This window comes from Salmo salar, chromosome ssa10, assembly GCF_905237065.1.
Source record: "Salmo salar chromosome ssa10, Ssal_v3.1, whole genome shotgun sequence".
NCBI lineage: Eukaryota > Metazoa > Chordata > Actinopteri > Salmoniformes > Salmonidae > Salmo > Salmo salar.
The window spans coordinates 46,442,174-46,461,264 of record NC_059451.1 but is presented as its reverse complement, the minus strand read 5'-3'; the positions used below and the strand labels follow the sequence as shown (position 1 = coordinate 46,461,264).

General features: G+C 45.2%; 1 protein-coding gene across 1 annotated transcript in view; it reads right to left on the bottom strand.

The window, feature by feature from the left end:
* The window catches only part of LOC106560517 (tyrosine-protein kinase receptor Tie-1-like), a 25,269-nt gene extending 7,803 nt beyond the window's left edge, over positions 1–17,466 (bottom strand). The window contains 18 exon segments of the mRNA XM_045687842.1: positions 57–247; positions 1,242–1,254; positions 1,256–1,353; positions 1,528–1,738; positions 2,450–2,643; positions 3,205–3,495; positions 3,800–4,102; positions 4,517–4,654; positions 5,120–5,278; positions 5,538–5,682; positions 5,884–6,029; positions 6,141–6,269; positions 8,118–8,258; positions 8,601–8,732; positions 11,871–12,026; positions 12,177–12,287; positions 12,382–12,690; positions 17,250–17,466. Of these exon segments, the coding sequence (XP_045543798.1) occupies positions 57–247; positions 1,242–1,254; positions 1,256–1,353; positions 1,528–1,738; positions 2,450–2,643; positions 3,205–3,495; positions 3,800–4,102; positions 4,517–4,654; positions 5,120–5,278; positions 5,538–5,682; positions 5,884–6,029; positions 6,141–6,269; positions 8,118–8,258; positions 8,601–8,732; positions 11,871–12,026; positions 12,177–12,287; positions 12,382–12,690; positions 17,250–17,379 (2,997 nt within the window). The 5' untranslated portion in view covers positions 17,380–17,466.
* Between the last annotated feature and the right edge of the window lie 1,625 nt (positions 17,467–19,091).

Here is a 19,091-nt window from a genome sequence, read left to right as displayed (position 1 = left end):
CCCAACACAGGGACACATCTTTAGAGTTCACAGAGACATCTGTGTGTATACCATACCTGTTTGTCACTAAGGTAGTGCATGCCAGTTGCCACGTCGACGGCGAACTGCAGCAGTTGTTGTGAGGTGAGGGTGGATGCGGTGCCATGCTCCTTGGCAAAGGCGGGGTCTGTCTCCAGGACTCGGCTCTTACGCAGAAAGTCAAGCAGGTTACCATAGGGGGCGTACTCAATGGCAATGTACAGGTACCCTACACAGGTAGAGAGAGGCAGTTAGGGAAAAGTGAAGGAAGTTTATGATTTACTTGTACACTTTATGGAGAAGGTTGCTAAGGGAGATACCGTATGCATAAAAGTTAGCCATGGAAAGGTAGGAAGGCAGGAACTGAGTATCATAATGTAGCCATAGAAATATAATTCTAGATCTGTGTTGTAATCATCATTATTCTGTCGAGAGGGGGGGAGAGAGAGAGAGAGAGAGAGAGAGAGAGAGAGAGAGAGAGAGAGAGAGAGAGAGAGAGAGAGAGAGACAGCATTAACCAGCCATTCTGGTTTCTCTCTCAGGGCTACTTGAGAACCATTGGGATTGTGAAACACAGTGCTTTGGTAGGATGTATTTTTTCTCATGGTTGAGTTGTTTTTGTAATCTCCCTCTAAAGTACAAAGAGAAACAGGCAATTCAATTATGTCCTGAAACCATCAGATGTGGTATGGAAATTGAAATGTCATGCTCAGAGCTTGGTCCCAAGGCTCTGTATCACACAGATAGATATGCAGCAGCGGAACCGTTTGCTGATGTGGCGTATGGACAAGCAAAACAAATGTGATAGTGGAAATGCTTGTTGCAGATAGACAGGGTTTGTTTGGGTTGGACGACACACAGTCGTGTCCAGGTGCACAGCAGAGGATCTGTATGCATCCGGATAACTCAGGATATTAACCACTTCATGCCCTGCATTTTGGGCTCAGGCAACTAAGCAGTATGGAATCAGTACTGAACAAATACAAAGTTGACCTGTAGGTTTACATAATGAAGTGTAACAAACGTTCAGCTTGACATCTTAAAATCACTATTAACATGCTATAGCAAAACATCAAATAATACAGGCTTATTTCTATCAAAACTCATATTTAAAAGTATTCCCTTGAAGAGGGAAGTATTATTATATTACGTCCAGTAGTATTATTATAGCATCAATTAAAATCATGTAATTCCCCACCCTGACCAGTACGTGGGAGACTCACCCCTGTTTTCACACGGCTCCTATGAGGTTGATGACGTTGGGATGCTGGCCCAGTTTACACAATACCTCCAGCTCTCCTGCAAAGTCCCGGTGGTCATTCTCAGAGGCAAACTCTGCTCAAAACGAAACACAGCAAACATAGCAAGTTACAAACAGGTACAGAGAAAGAAGCTTGTTCAATTTGACCCCTGGCTTGTTGTCAGAGTTTTTAGTGTGTGTGTCTTTGTGTGTCTGTGTGTGTCTGTTTTGGTGTGTGTGCCTGCGTGTGTTTGTGTGGTACATACTACCTTTCAGCATCTTGATAGCAGCGCTCATCTTGGCCCCATCCTTCTTGATCATGGCCTTGATGACCTGGCCGAAGTTGCCCTCTCCGATGACGTCCTCGAACTTGATGTCATCCCACTCCAGGATGGGGTAGGTGAGGGACTCGGCCGCAGGCTTGGGTCTCCTCGTCAGGGTCAGGGTCCCAGAGTTAAACTGCAGGATGGTCTCCTCTCCCTACGGGTTGCAATGATTCATTTATTTCGTTTTTAATCAGTCAAAGTATAAACATTTTATATATAGAGAGGTTTCTAATAATATGTCGCTATGTATAATATAGCGTAAAAAGGGGATATATACACTGTACAAAACATTAAGAACACCTGCTTTCCACAGTATAATGGCCGCATGAGTCCAGGTGAACTATATGATCCCTTATTGATGTCACTTGTTAAATCCACTTCAATCATTGTATATGAAGGGGAGGAGGCAGGTTAAAGAAGGATTTTCAAGCCTTGAAACAATTGAGACATGGATTGTGTATGTGTGCCATACAGAGGGTGAATGGGCAAGACAAAAGATTGAAGTGCTTTTGAACGGGGTGTGGTAGTAGGTGCCAGGCACACTGGTTTGTGTCAAGAACCGCAACATTGCTGGGTTTTCATGCTCAACAGTTTCCCGTGAATGGTCCACCACCCAAAGGACTTCCAGCCAACTTGACACAACTGTGGGAAGCATTGGAGTCAACATTGTCCAGCATCCCTGTGGAACGCTTTTGACACTTTGAAGAATCCATACCCCGATGAATTGAGTCTGTTATGAGGGCAAGAGGGGGGGCAACTCAATATTAGGAAGGTGTTCTTAATGTTTTGTACACTCAGTGTATATTTAGTGAACTAGTTAATGACTGTGGTATATGCTGTGTCTCTCTCTCACTCTGTCTCTCACCGATCCAGACTGGTAGGTGAAGCTGCGTCTGCGGTTGAGCAGGGTCTTGCGGATGCAGAAGAGGGCCAGCAGGGCCAGCAGGATGGTGACACAGGTGACCATCACAGACCCCACTACTGCCACCACCAGCTGGTAGCCCTCGCTGCCTGGACGCCCCCCCACACCCTGGGTGGTTGGAGTGAAGTCCTGGAAGCCTGAAAGGGGAGGTGAGGAGGAGATTAGGAGGTGAGGAGGAGGAGAGGAGGAGAGATGAGGAGGAGAGGAGGAGATGAGAAGGAGAGGAGGAGGTGAGGAGGAGATGAGGAGGAGAGGAGGAGATGAGGAGATGAGGGGAGGAGGAGATGAGAAGGTGAGGAGGAGAGGAGGAGAGAGGAGGAGGTGAGGAGGAGAGATGAGGAGATGAGGAGGTGAGGAGGTGAGGAGGAGAGGAGGAGGAGAGGAGGAGATGAGGAGGAGAGGAGGTGAGGAGGAGATGAGGAGAGGAGGTGAGGAGGAGATGAGAAGGAGAGGAGGAGGAGATGAGAAGGAGAGGAGGAGAGATGAGGAGGTGAGGAGGAGATGAGGAGGTGAGGAGGAGAGGAGGAGGTGAGGAGGTGTGCAGTGAGAATCGCCTGGGCATCTCCTATTTCTTATGTACAATAGGCTAAGTTTCCTTAGTATTAGGCTAAGTATCTCTCTCTCTCTCTCTCTCTCTCTCTCTCTCTCACACACTGTTATTCATTTGGGATTACAGAGCGGCGTAATCTAACTCTCACCATCTCCCTGGGTCCTGGCATGGACCAATTTGCTCCACTCCCCCGGTACTTTAGAGAAGGCTCTCACTCTGAACTGGTAGAGAGTACTCCCGTTAAGCGCTGTCACGTCTTTAGCCGTCTTGTTGCCATCGTCAGTATCTACCCAGGGGTGCAGGCTGCCCTGACCCACTGGCTGGTACTCTATGATGTACTTCACTATGCCCCCGTTAGGGTCCTCAGGGGGCTGCCACTTCACCTGCACCGCAGACACAGACAGGGGCAGGGCCTGGACTTTACGAGGGGAGGAGGGACCTGAGGGAGAGGGGAGGAGAGGGAGAGAGGGGAAAAGAGAGGGGAAAAGAGAGGATACATCAGGCTTAGTATTAGTCAGAAGGTGTTATCTTATGCTACATGGCTACATGGCTACATGGCTACATGGCTACATGGCTACATGGCTATTGCTCAATGCTGCACAATGCTTTCATCCTGATTTCCTTTCTTTAATCATGACACACTACGAGGGCAGGGGGAAGCCAGGCACCATACACCATACATCCACCAATCACACTCGTCAATACTCCCCGCTAAGCCAATAGAAAGAGCTTTTGTTAGTTACCCTGGCTGTTGATGCGGAAGTGGTAAGGCTTAGAGGTAGGCCCCAGACTGCCACAGTTGAGTAGCCTGACGACCACTGTGTAGTCTTGGTGGTACTGCAGGTTGTAGAACTTGGTGGAGAGCACATTGAGCAGGGTGGTCTCCTCTCTCAGCTTCTCTCCTGAGGGGGAGGGCCCAAAGAGCTGCACTAAGAACCCGCTGGCCGCACCCACGGCCCCGCCCGCGTTGCCAGGCAACAGCCAGCGTACGGTGGCGTTGCGGCCCTCCAGCGAACTGAAGTCAATCTCTGGTCGAACCGTTGGCTCTAGAGCAGCGACACAGAACACGCAGTCAGGGAGAGGTCCACCAGCCTGGGGTACTTACTCATTCTACTGTTTACTTAGCCTCTGGTTTACAGACTGGCAAAGAACATTCTTATAGACCTCAGAATTAAAGAACCATTCTCAGATTCAGAACCAGCTCTTAGCTGTCCACTAGGACAAACTTCTACTAACTTCAACTCACACACACACACACACACACACACACACACACACACACACACACACACACACACACACACACACACACACACACACACACACACACACACACACACACACACACACACACACACACACACACACCCTCCCCCTCTGCAGCTTCACCAAACCTCTGCTCTGACTTTCTTCCATTACGATACTACAAAAACTAAAATAGCCGCTATGTTGTTTCTCACCTGGACAGTCAGTCTCCATGATGGCCTCAGGCCCCAGAGTTCCCTCCCCTCCCTCCCCAGGACGAGTCAGCTGGACACGGACGTGGTAGCGTGTAGACGGCTTCAGATTCATCAGAGTTATAGGCTCTCTACTGTACACTGAAGAACATGAACACAGAGAGAGAGAGCATCAGAGACCATTATCAATGTAGCGTAGGGATCTAAAGTGTATACTGTATAATTAAGCAACAAGGCCCGAGCGGGGCAACACGGAGTGCCTGGACACAGCCCTTAGCCGTGGTATATTGGCCATATACCACAAACCCCAAGGTGCCTTATTGTTATAGAAACTGGTTACCAATGTAATTAGAGCAGTAAAAATACATGTTTTGTCATACCCGTGGTATACGTTCTGATATACCACAGCTGTCATCCAATCAGCATTCAGGGCTCAAACTACCCAGTTTATAATACATTAGTATGTTGATAATGACAAATTGTCAAAATGTTTTCAGGAAAGGCGATTTTTCCTGTGAAATGGATAATAACGCATGTTGCCACTTGCCAAGATATGTAGTTGTAACTCCCATGACTTTACATGAGATCAAACTCCACCTGACATACCTATGATGGAGGACCAGGAGTCTCCGGTCTCCATGGGCTTGTAGAGGAGCTTGGTGGAGTCTATGGGTCCGTCTCCTCTGTAGGAGTCCACAGGCATCACCACCAGTTGCTTACTCCTCTTCTCCAGCAGCTTGGGAGGGGTGCTGGGGCACGGCGGCTCTGGGGAGAGAGCAGGTGGGGGTGAGGATGTGGGTGAGACGGGTGATATGACAAGTTTCAACCAGAACATTAAAACCTTTTTATCTACCATTTTTCTCAGTGTGTATTTAGGACAGGTTTCCCACTCAAATTAAGTCCTGCACTAAAAAGTATGTTCAAGTCCAGGACTAGGGTTCCTCTGTATCTAGGAAAGCTGCCCTCGATGTTAAGCACCTCACACTGACTGATCTGGACCAGTAAAATACTTTTCTCTTCTGACCTTTGACAGTGAGGTTGAACTTGCGGGAGTCTTGTCCCCCATTGGTGGAGACCCTGCACTCCCATAACCCAGCATGCTCGAAAGACAGACGGGGGATCTCAAACTGGGCTGTGCTCTTATTGGAGTCCATGGTGGTGCGAGACGCCTGAGAGAGGTCCAAATAGATATTGGTAAGTCTGTATGTTGAGCCAACTGACATTATTATAAAAAATACTGACCTATTTTCATTGTTACAAAAACACAGAATTTCCCAAATCTCACTGACTACACCATCACAGTTTGATTCCCAGTAATGGAATAATCCAATATAAAATAAATACCCTGGTCATCCCTCCATTGCCTCTACCTTGAGCACAGAACTGTCCAGTTTGCGCAGCTCGATGCTGGTGTGGCTAGGCAGGGGGTTGCCTGTGGCAGAACACAGGATCTCAGGGCTGGAGTCAAGGTTCCACTCTAGACTACTGGCCATGTCCAAGATCTGAGGGGCACGGTCTGATCGGGGAGAAACAGATGAAGGTGAGGAAGAAGATGCTTGGTAGAGGCACCAGTGGTGTTGATGATGAGGAGAAGGAAGATGAGGAAGACGAAGTAATGTTTACCTACCTGATTTCTCACAGTGCTGTCCTCTCCAGCCAGTGGGACACTGACATCCACTGAAACGGTTACACACACCCCCGTTCTTACACCTACAGCTCAGGCTGCAGTCTGCCCCGTACATGTCCCTGTGGCAGGCTGGGGGAGAGGGGGAGGGAAGACATTAGGATGGGAATGCCAAGGTGTTGGGGTTCTAATAAGTGTGTCATGAATTGCTTCCTGATCTGGCTATGCATGTTATGTACGTATCTATTTTAACACATGCAGTAATTGTCACGTCCTGACCAGAAAAAAGGGGTTATTTGTCATTGTAGTTTGGTCAGGGCGTGGCAGGGGGTATTTGTTTTGTGTGTTTCGGTGTTTTTGGTTTAGGTTCTATGTTTTCTATTTCTATGTTTAAATCTAGTTTTCTATTTCTTTGTTGGGTTTTTGGTAGGACCTCCAATTAGAGGCAGCTGGTTGTCGTTGCCTCTAATTGGAGGCCATATTTAGTTGAGGTTTGTTTCACTTGTGTTTTGTGGGTGGCCAGTAAGGGCTCCGCAGCGTTGCCGGGCGAGAGTTGGCCGGCAGCCAGGGAGAAGTGCGCCGGCGCAGTGCATCTGGCCACCAGTGCGTCTTCTCGGTCCAGCTTACCCTGCGCCTGCTCTACGCACGGCAGCCCTCACTCTCCAGCACAGCCCAGTTCACCATGTGCCAGCGTTCCGCCCGTGCAGGGCTACAGTGACCACTCAGCCAGGACGGGGTGTGCCAGCCCTGAGTTCCAGACCGCCGGTGCGCCTCCACGGCCCAGTGTGCCCCGTGCCCGCTCTGCGCACCCAATCTCCTGTAAGTCTTCCCAGTCCGGGGAGACCGGTCCCAGCTCCACGCAGGAGGCCTCCAGCGACACTCCTCAGCCCGGAGCTTCCAGCGACGCTCCTCAGCCCGGAGCTTCCAGCGACGCTCCTCAGCCATGAGCCTCCAGCGACGCTCCTCAGCCCTGAGCCTCCAGCGACGCTCCAGCGACGCTCCTCAGCCCTGAGCCTCCAGCGACGCTCCTCAGCCCTGAGCCTCCAGCGACACTCCCCAGCCCGGGGCCTCCAGCGACGCCCCTCAGCCAGGAGCCTCCAGCGACGCTCCCCAGCCCGGGGCTTCCATCGACGCTCCTCAGCTTGGGGTCTCCAGTGACACCTCTCAGCCCGGGGTCTTCAGCGACGCCTCTCAGCCCGGGGTCTCCAGCGATGCCTCTCAGCCCGGGGTCTCCAGCGACGCCTCTCAGCCAGGGGCCTCCAGCGACGCCTCTCACTTCTCCCTGGAGGCAATGCGCAGCCCAGAGTCTTCTGAACGGGAGCTACGCCCAGAGCCAGAGCCACCTCCGTAGTGGGAGGATTGGGAAGGGGGGGTGTAGCACAGGGACCGTCGTTGACGGTGGCCACCCTCCCTTCCCTCCCTTTAAGTTTGGGGTTGTTTTTGTGGGGTTTTTGTTTTTGAGGTGCATTCGTGGTCTGCAACTTTGGGGGGGGTACTGTCACGTCCTGACCAGAAAAAAGGGTTATTTGTCATTGTAGTTTGGTCAGGGCGTGGCAGGGGGTGTTTGTTTTGTGTGTTTCGGTGTTTTTGGTTTAGGTTCTGTTTTCTATTTCTATGTTTAAATCTAGTTTTCTATTTCTATGTTGGGTTTTTGGTAGGACCTCCAATTAGAGGCAGCTGGTTGTCTCTAATTGGAGGCCATATTTAGTTGAGTTTGTTTCACTTGTGTTTTGTGGGTGGTTATTTTCTGTATAGTCTGGGAGCCTTATGGAACTGTTTTTCGTTGTTTGTTTATTTTGTTTAAGTGTTTTCTCTAAATAAATTAAGAAGATAAGCACTTTACCCGCTGCGCCTTGGTCCAATCCTTATGACGCTAGTGACAGTAATGTTGATAGGTTGGTTGTACAGTACAATCAATATTTATTGGTCAATCCAAGGCTGAAAATACGCCATAACCCTATTTATAACAAATTAACTCACATCTGTTGCAGTGGTTCCCAAACCATCCGCTGGCACAGGAGCATCCGTAAGGGTCAGCCAGGCAGAACCTCAGCCCTACACAGTCCAGCTCAGACCTGCACCACTCCTGGCAGTTACGGCCAAACATCCCCTCTCTGCAGGCTGGAAGGGAATACATTACAAGTTCTAGATTTAGTACAGGACAGGTACAGTTACTTCAAACAGTTTGTCAATAGAATATACTTGTATTTTACACACGCCACGCACACACTTATACACACTTATGGACACACACACACACACACACACACACACACACACACACACACACACACACACACACACACACACACACACACACACACACACACACTACAAATTAGCAATTGTGTGTATGTGTCAGCTTCAAGGCCACAATTTTATTCTTTAACATATTGCCTGTAAACCCCCCACCCCTCCCCCACACACACAACCACACTCACACCCAGACACACCCACACTCACCTGTCTCGCAGCGCATCCCCATGAACCCTGGTGGACAGATACAGTCCCCGTCACTGTCGTGACACACCCCTCCATTGAGACACTCTGGACAGTCCTTGTCACAGTCGGCACCCCACTTCTTACTGGCACAGTCTGGGAGCGACAGCAGAGAAGCATCAGTGGCCAACCCACCCAAATACAAACACCTCATCCATATGTGAATCATCATACAGATCCTTATAATGGTTAGCAGTAAGAGAGATGCTGCTGGGAGAGGTGTTGGAGGGCCAGTAGGAGGCACTCTTTCCCCAGGGCAGTGATTGGTGACATTGCCCTGTGTAGGATGTCGTCTTTCGGATGGGACGTTAAACGGGTGTCCAGACTCTCTGTGGTCACTAAAGATCCCATGGCACTTATTGTAAGAGTAGGGGTGTTAACCCCGGTGTTCTGGCTAAATTCCCAATCTGGCTTTCATACCATCATGGTCACCTAATCATCCCCAGCTTCCAATTGGCTCATTCATCCCCCTCCTCTCCCCTACTAACTATTCCTCAGGTCGTTGCTGTAAATGATCCTGTGTTCTCAGTCAACTTACCTGGTAAAGTAAGGGTTAAATATAAATAAAGGTAATACAGGTGTTAATAAGACTATTAACTTAGTACTAACAATGTCCAACCAAAAATGTTTCAGAGAATAAATAACTAAATGTATTGTCAGGCTTGCATCCAGATGAAAATAGATCAATCCCAGTACAGACAGTATACAATAGATCAATCCCAGTACAGACAGTATACAATATATCAATCCCAGTATAGTCGTATACAATAGATAAATCCCAGTACAGACAGTATACAATAGATCAATCCCAGTACAGACAGTATACAATAGATCAATCCCAGTATAGTCGTATACAATAGATCAATCCCAGTACAGACAGTATACAATAGATACATCCCAGTTCTTTCAGTATACAATAGATAAATCCCAGTACAGACAGTATACAATAGATCAATCCCAGTACAGACAGTATACAATAGATCAATCCCAGTACAGACAGTATACAATAGATCAATCCCAGTTCATACAGTATACAATAGATCAATCCCAGTACAGACAGTATACAATAGATCAATCCCAGTTCATACAGTATACAATAGATCAATCCCAGTTCATACAGTATACAATAGATCAATCCCAGTATAGTCGTATACAATAGATAAATCCCAGTACAGACAGTATACAATAGATCAATCCCAGTACAGACAGTATACAATAGATCAATCCCAGTATAGTCGTATACAATAGATCAATCCCAGTACAGACAGTATACAATAGATCAATCCCAGTATAGTCGTATACAATAGATAAATCCCAGTACAGACAGTATACAATAGATCAATCCCAGTACAGACAGTATACAATAGATCAATCCCAGTATAGTCGTATACAATAGATCAATCCCAGTACAGACAGTATACAATAGATCAATCCTAGTATAGTCGTATACAATAGATAAATCCCAGTACAGACAGTATACAATAGATCAATCCCAGTACAGACAGTATACAATAGATCAATCCCAGTATAGTCGTATACAATAGATCAATCCCAGTACAGACAGTATACAATAGATCAATCCCAGTACAGACAGTATACAATAGATCAATCCCAGTACAGACAGTATACAATAGATCAATCCCAGTACAGACAGTATACAATAGATCAATCCCAGTACAGACAGTATACAATAGATCAATCCCAGTACAGACAGTATACAATAGATCAATCCCAGTACAGACAGTATACAATAGATCAATCCCAGTATAGTCATATACAATAGATCAATCCCAGTACAGACAGTATACAATAGATAAATCCCAGTACAGACAGTATACAACAGATAAATCCCAGTACAGACAGTATACAATAGATCAATCCCAGTTCACACAGTATACAATAGATACATCCCAGTTCTTTCAGTATACAATAGATAAATCCCAGTACAGACAGTATACAATAGATCAATCCCAGTACAGACAGTATACAATAGATCAATCCCAGTACAGACAGTATACAATAGATCAATCCCAGTTCATACAGTATACAATAGATCAATCCCAGTACAGACAGTATACAATAGATCAATCCCAGTTCATACAGTATACAATAGATCAATCCCAGTTCATACAGTATACAATAGATCAATCCCAGTTCAGAGAGTATACAATAGATCAATCCCAGTTCATACAGTATACAATAGATCAATCCCAGTTCATACAGTATACAATAGATCAATCCCAGTTCATACAGTATACAATAGATCAATCCCAGTTCATACAGTATACAATAGATCAATCCCAGTTCATACAGTATACAATAGATACATCCCAGTTCATACAGTATACAATAGATACATCCCAGTTCATACAGTATACAATAGATCAATCCCAGTTCATACAGTACACAATAGATCAATCCCAGTTCATACAGTATACAATAGATCAATCCCAGTTCATACAGTATACAATAGATCAATCCCAGTTCATACAGTATACAATAGATCAATCCCAGTTCATACAGTATACAATAGATCAATCCCAGTTCATACAGTATACAATAGCGATGGGAAGTTCAGTTTATTTTACTGACTCTGATCTTTTCGACTCGTTCAGTCAAAATAACGAATCTTTCAACTCATTTTATTTGAGTCAGTAATGCCCAGAGCACCAGGACCCCCTACTGGTGAATGATGAACTGAAAACTCAAGAGTCATGATTCTACAAGCCTCTCATATGTCGTTCACCATAGGGGGCTTATTGGAGCTGTCATTTGTGACTGAAACGTGTAAAATTTGTTGATTGCTAGGCATACGAATAAGATACTTTTTTGATACATTCGAAGCGAAGTTGTGGACGCAACCGGACTAGATTGTGAACGACTCATGGCGGAGTGCATTGCTTGACTGCTGTGAGGGTGATAAGCCCAATGTCGTTCGTAAACTGCAGCCCCCAAACGATTTGCTCTCGAGTTGGAGTTTGTTGAGTAGAGGCTGTGTATGTTTGGTTCTACAAAGCTGTGTCCATCATAACGTTCAATAATCAATGAACTGCCGTCATTCTTACACCATCTTACACTGAGCCGGAAGAGAGTGTATTAATACTGCTGTAGGACTCATTGCGGCCAGCACTAGCAGGTCAAACGAACTACTAAAATGAACGAGTCAATTTGTGTATGTGTGTGTGTGTGTGTCTTTGTCTGTGTGTGTGTTTAATATGAACACCCCTTCTGTACCTCTGACAATCAGCCTCATCCAGGCTCCATTGATGGGACTGTCTCCCACGAAGCCTGCACTGTAGATGCCCTCGTTGGCATGAGCCACGTCCTCAAGGGTTAGTACAGTCGTACTGTTGGACACATCACCCCAGTGGGTCATGTAGAAATAGTTTCCTGGTGATAGAACACAGTATGAGTCAGCACATCATTAATCAATGAATCAAGCAATTGGCTATATTGCCATGTCATTTTCTCATTTAGATTAATCTATTCCCTCCATCCATCCATTCCTCCATGCCATCCCTCCCTCCCTCCGTAACTCACCATTGTACTTCCAGGTGACATCTCTCCTCTGGGAGCTGAGGACTTGCATGGCCAGGTGGACTGTGTCCCCTCTGTTAGTCGTCACTGTGAGGTGGACCGGGACAAAAAGACCTGGAAGGAGCAATACAGAAGAAGATGTGTTCTCTCTCTCTCTCTCTCTCTCTCTCTCTCTCTCTCTCTCTCTCTCTGAGAGCCTCTTCCTTACCTTTGCTGTAGTTGTTGATGAGAGTGACTGTGACCTGGTTTCTAGTAGGACTAGTTCCCTTTGATGCATGACAATAGAAGATGCCCGTCTGGTCCACTATACCAACAAACTCATTGGCCACCACCTCCTTGGTCTTGGGCCTCTTGACGCTGTATCGGGACGGTGAGGGGAGGATGAGAATGCTGTTGTCCTTCTTGATGTCCAGGTCTAACTCTGCTGCGTCCCGCTCCCCTATGAGGCAAGATATGGAGAAGCGCTGAGGGGTGGAGGCCTCGGCGTTGGAGATCATCGTCAGGTCTGTAACCGCACCTGTATGGACGAGATGGCATCGCTCACATGATACAGTAACCTACACTATTATGAGATAAAACAACAAAGGGAAGCTACAGTAGTAATCTACTGATGTTATAAAAATCAGTTCATTCATTCTAACCCAAACAAACAGTACTAGACCTTAGGGCAGGGGTATTTAAATCTTACCCTACGAGGTCCAGGCTATTGCTGGTGTTCTGTTCTACCAGATTATTAAGAATGGGGGAAAAAAGCAATGGAACTGGCTTCGAGGTCCAGATTAGAATTTGAGGGCCTGAGGGCATAACGCTACAACCTGGGGACATATTTCAGTTACAAACTGACCTAGAATCAGTGCCCCCAACATAAATCATTAGGAGCCAAATAACAAAACACATCATATATGGTGGCACAGAAATGGTGCAACATAAATCCGACATCATTCCTGTTCTGTGGCATTTGAGCCCTGATCCACGGAACAATAGAAGGAAACAGGGATGAGCTCCTGCTCTCTCAGGAGGATGCATTCTGCACTCCCCTTGAACTTTTATAGTAGCCCATAACTTGTTGTGTCAAATCAATTCTGATGTTCAGAAATCTAAATTACAGTTGCCTTGCATAGCCTACGTTATATCCTTCTTTCTGGGGCTTAAACATTCAGTGGAAATGATTACAACATCTAATAAGCACCTTGAGTAATGTAGCTTATACCTATTTCAGACAGAAGGTGTAGTATATTACCTGTAAAAAATACCAGGCAATGTTTATAAGGGCCCCTTTCAAACAGCCCCTTATTTACCACTTTCTTGCATGTATACATACCCCTTTTATACATATCAGTGGGTAACTGGTAAATTAGGAAGCGAAGGGGAATGGGGGGATGTTGTTAAACCTTGGGGGCTGTTTGTATTTCAAACAGGGAGGTCTTAGCCTAGTGGTTAAGAGTGTTGTGTCAGTAACCGGAAGGTCGCTGGTTCAAATCCCTGAGCTGACTACGTGAAAAAACTGACGCTGTGCCCTTGATCAGGGCACTTAACCGTAAGTGCGCCTGTAAGTCACTCTGGATAAGAGCGTTGGCTAAATTAATAAAATAAAATATCCCTAAGCTGTGGATTTTTTCCATCCTCCACCTGTGTGAAGGTCATGCCACGCTTTGTGTACGAGCTATTGAAGACTGAAATCGAAATCATAATATATACAGTATACAGTTGAAGTCGGAAGTTTACATACACTTAGGTTGGGGTCATTAAAACTCGTTTTTCAACCACTCCACAAATTTCTTGTTAACAAACTATCGTTTTGGCAAGTCATTTAGGACATCTACTTTGTACATGACACAAGTAATTTTTCCAACAACTGTTTACAGATAGATTATTTCACTTATAATTCACTGTATCACAATTCCAGTGGGTCAGATGTTTACATACACTAAGTTGACTGTGCCTTTAAACAGCTTGGAAAATGTAATGTCATGGCTTTAATTGGAGGTGTACCTGTGGATGTATTTCAAGGCCATCAGAAGACATCAGTCAGGAAGTTAAAATTTGGTCGCAAATGGGTCTTCCAAATGGACAATGACCCCAAGCATACTTCCAAAGTTGTGTCAAAATGGCTTAAGGACAACAAAGTCAAGGTATTGGAGTAGCCCTCACAAAGCCCTGACCTCAATCATATAGAACATTTGTGGGCAGAACGGAAAAAGCGTGTGCGAACAAGGAGGCCTACAAACCTGACTCAGTTACACCAGCTCTGTCACGAGGAATGGGCCAAAATTCACCCAACTTATTGTGGGAAGCTTGTGGAAGGCTACCTGAAACATTTGACCCAAGTTAAACAATTTAAAAGCAATGCTACCAAATACTAATTGAGTGTATGTAAACTTCTGACCCACTGGGAATGTGATGAAAGAAATAAAAGCTGAAATAAATCATTCTCTCTACTATTATTCTGACATTTCACATTCTTAAAATAAAGTGGTGATCCTAACTGACCTAAGACAGGGAATTTTTACTAGGATTAAATGTCAGGAATTGTGAAAAACTGAGTTTAAATGTATTTGGCTAAGGTGTATGTAAACTTCCGACAACTGTATATATATTTTTTATGGTGTGGATTATTCTCCATCCACCCCTGTTTCAGAATATACCATCTTCATGGTCATGGCATGCTTGGTTCAATAGCTATTGATGAGAGAAAACCGAATATCCTCTGAATATCCAGTATAAAACGAATTTTACCTTGGCCAAAAACAAGCAGGCATTGTACATTTGTGTGATCTTTGACTGTGTGTGAAAGGGGTATTACTGTGTTTTAGGATACAATTTATTTAGGGTTTAAAATTGAATGGATCAGAATAAGCTTGTCCCCCCCCCCATCCCCCCCACTTACCTGACACAGGTATGAGGCACAACAAGTACAAGATATCAATCATAATTGTAATCCTCAAAACAGCAAAGCGCAAATGAGCAGTGGTTTCTCCAATCCAATTCTTCGGTTAAAAGCGACACTTCTACATTCCGAGTGACGGTCCCCAGCATGCCAAAGAACCGCGCGTGTCTTTGCGCATTTCCATCAATTCCAGTAACTGTTTTTAACAGTAAAGTAATCCTCGCAGTGATATCTCTTTCCCTATGATGTTCCAGATCATGTCACATTCTCCAAGATCCAATCTGAGCGTTCTGACTCTGGGTGGGAGAGGAGAGGAAGGAAGAGCGTCACGAGGGGAAAGAGGTCGTTACTCTCCAAAAGCCTTGGTTCTGATTTCAGTTGCAGAGTTTTGCATTAGTTTGTGGATTAGCCTACTTTCTACTTGTCATAGAATGTAAATTCGTTTTCCAATCAATTTCTATATTTCCACCAAATGCGTTGTTAGCCAAGTCAATAATTCACGTAGGCCTAAAAAATAGCATTTTGAAAAATTATCCTGCAACAAATGTCATCATTGTTTTATGTATTTGCACACTTTTGACGATGCCCAAGAATGGTTGGTTTTAATGCATTTAGATGTGCATGTGTTTTTTATTTCCCTGAGACATATTCTACATCTCTCTGCCCCAGGCTGGTCTCATAGACTAGACATAACACAGTAAACGAAAATCCGGGACACTCAAATTAGTATATGTTTGGTTTGGTAGGTTGTTAGGTGTGTTAGGTTGTTAGGTTTGGTATGGTTACATAAGACATACGGTTACTTATGGGAAAAACAATAGTAGACTTGTTGGTTGGGGTGGATGGGTGGGCATATAACTAAAAGGTTGCCTGTTTGAATCCAGAATCTCATAGACTAGATGTAACATAGTAAATGTAAGTCTGGGACAGTGAAATTAGTATATGTATACATTTGGTATGGTTACATAAGACAAAAGGTTACTTAACGCAAAAAACAAAAGTAAGGTGGTTGGTCAGGGTGGATGTATAACGCAAACCTCTAGCGACTCAAAGGATGCGTGTTCGAATCGCATCACAGACAACTTCAGCATTTTAACTTTCCCTAAATGCTGACACTGCCTTTTGCATGGTAGTAATAGTAGGCCTATGCACACTGAGTTTTCTCTAGCTGCAAGGCCACAGTCAGATCTATGTAATAATAGTAGATGGGTAATGTAATAGCTGTGTTCTTTCCTCCCAGTAAGTTAGTTGTGATCCCTGCAGCTGGTGGTCATTTGGCGTCTCCTTCACTGTTCCAACCAGCCTGAGGAAATGATTATGAACAGTCTGCTTGTTGAGTCTCTGCTATTCTACCATTACAGCTGCAATCAGATGGATCAGGTCCCGTGTCTCACTTTATAATACTCATTTAGAGAAGTTTAAGTACCACTCACTTCTCTTATTTCTGGATGGGCGGGCTTTGAAATGGTTGTTTTAATGTTTTCTTTACGTTTCCTGATGCCCTCAGACAACTGAAGTTGACTCAACGTCTTATTGTTCGAAACTTCCTGTTTTCAATGAGAGTTCATGATTTGCTTAAAATGGAGTGTATTTCTGAGGGATTTGAGGGCTTGGTTCAGATAAATACAATTCTGATATAATCTACATCTCACTTGTTACGTTTGTCTTATGTGATTGCATGAAACTGCTCAAAATAGGTGAGGACACAACATTTCACCGTACCTTTGAATAGCATAATCATAATACAAAAATGACAAAAATACTTTGATGAGGTGTCCAGAGCAGGAGACTATTGTTATGTCTCCAGGTCAGAATGTTTCCATTTTGATACAGGCCAAACGGAGGGCACTTCCCAGTGTTGGCTCAGGTTTGTTTTAGTCTGTGGTTCTATGACGGTGACCTCCCTGTTCCTGATACTGTAAATAGACCATCACCTTGAGAGGGCCTTCCTATTTCCTCTACACAGGGTCACAAACACTCCCATCACAGGACTGATTCATCACACATGACAATGAGGACAGAGACTCATCTTATCAGGCACACTGACTACACTTTCTGTCAGGGACACAATAATTCCACACTTTTTTTGTTTGCATCAGTGCTGAGTTTATACAATTTCTTCCCAGAATGAATTACAAATAATTGCACAACTTTTTCTCAGAAGGAAATAAATCAAATCAGTTTCATACCAGTTTTTTGGAGGATATCCAACTTGGCCGTGGTGCAAAACGTTTTATTGTGCTCAAATACTCTCGCTGTTCTCAAAAATGGATGGAAGGTAGAGCACATGGACAGATAGATGCAGAAACAAACAGACATCTTGGTGGTTGCAGAGTGAGTGGACTCTGAGAGAGGAAGCCCACAGGGGAAAAGACTGGATACTGTGTCGACACTGTGGCTGCTGGGTGCCGCGAGGCTTCAAGAAGCCTGAGACAGGGTGTGTGTGTGCATGTATTTGAGCGCATGAGTGCCTGACTGCCTGCCCGCCGATGCATTTGTTTGTGCGTGCTTGTGTGTGCTTGTGTGTGTGTGTGTGTGTGTGTGTGTGTGTGTGTGTGTGTGTGTGTGTGTGTGTGTGTGTGTGTGTGTGTGTGTGTGTGTGTGTGTGTGTGTGTAGGTGGATATTGCAGGGTGGAGCTCAGGCAATGGCTCGATACTCCTCAGACATGGCTCATTGTCCAGAGAGCTATTTGTTGTCCTGAGGTAATTATGAGCGGTGTTTGTTGACTTGCTTTAGAGGACACCGCCAGACAAACCACCCCATCTCCCCTCGCTAGGGTCAAAACACAATATGTGTTCCTCACACAAGGTCATCAGTGGGAGAGCAAACAATCAGAAGAGGTTTATGCATTTATGGTGTTTACATTGGATCACATCACATGATGATTGTTTTCTGTTATTGTTAATGTAAAGAGCAGTAGGATACGCTGACCACCAGCTTTCATTGTGTTGCATGTTGCACTGTAACTGTATTACAGTGTTATTGCTTGAAGATAATCTGAATTGAAACACTAAACCTCAAAATCAAGCAGACAAATCTGGTCTGTGGGAAAATGTCAGACAGTAGAGGTGAATTTACAGCTGCGCACTCCCCTCCGTGTTTTAGTACTTTTTGGACATTTTGTTGTGGTTTTAGAGGTGGAGATGTTGGATGTCAGGTATGGGCGGACTGGTCATCTGGCAGATGGTCTGGTCCATTTTTACCCTAGTGGGCACCTAATTATTATTAAATATATAATTTTTGCAAAACGATTGTTATCTGGCTAATACTTGGTTGCCTCAAGGAAAAACATGGGCCGGTATGGTTGCCTCAAGGAAAAACATGGGCCGGTACGGTTGGAAAAAGGAAAAAAAAATTGCTGGTGTGTTAGAAATGCCAGGACCGATTTCTGGTCCCAGTCCGTGCCTGGTGTGGAGTGGGGTGGCAGTGGTGGGTGTTGGGAGTGGGCCTGGAAGTGAAACTTTGTGAGAAAGTTTGTATTAAATTCCCATTTCCACCCATTGTGTGAGGAGCTGGCAGAATTCCATAAACACTGACCCACTCCTGCAAGCCCATGTGAGCCGGGTTAGGGATGCAGTGTACACCTCTCTCGCCCCTTGAGAACCCCCCTACAACCCTTTCCCTCCATCTCTGTCTGTGGAGGAAACCCACCCATGGGACCCCAATCCAGACCCCTGGGGGCTCCAGGGCAGCCAGTGATTAGATTACAGGGTCCAGACTCTTGAGAGGTGAGTGGAGTGGGTCAGAGGACAATCAGTGTGATTACCTTATGGTAACCGTACGAAAAGAAGAAAAAAATGTATGCATTCACTACTGTAAGTCGCTCTGGATAAGAGTGTCTGCTAAATGACTAAAATGAAATGTAAAATGTAAACCCCCTTCGATGTGTAATATAATGTGTTAACTTCCCCAGAGATAACGAGGTGAAAACTACGGAAACATGTGTCTGCTCTCAGAGTCAGAACGCTGTCTGTCATCTGTATGGCTGCACAACAAGCCAAGAAGACTTCTAGTGGGGTGTGTGTGTGTA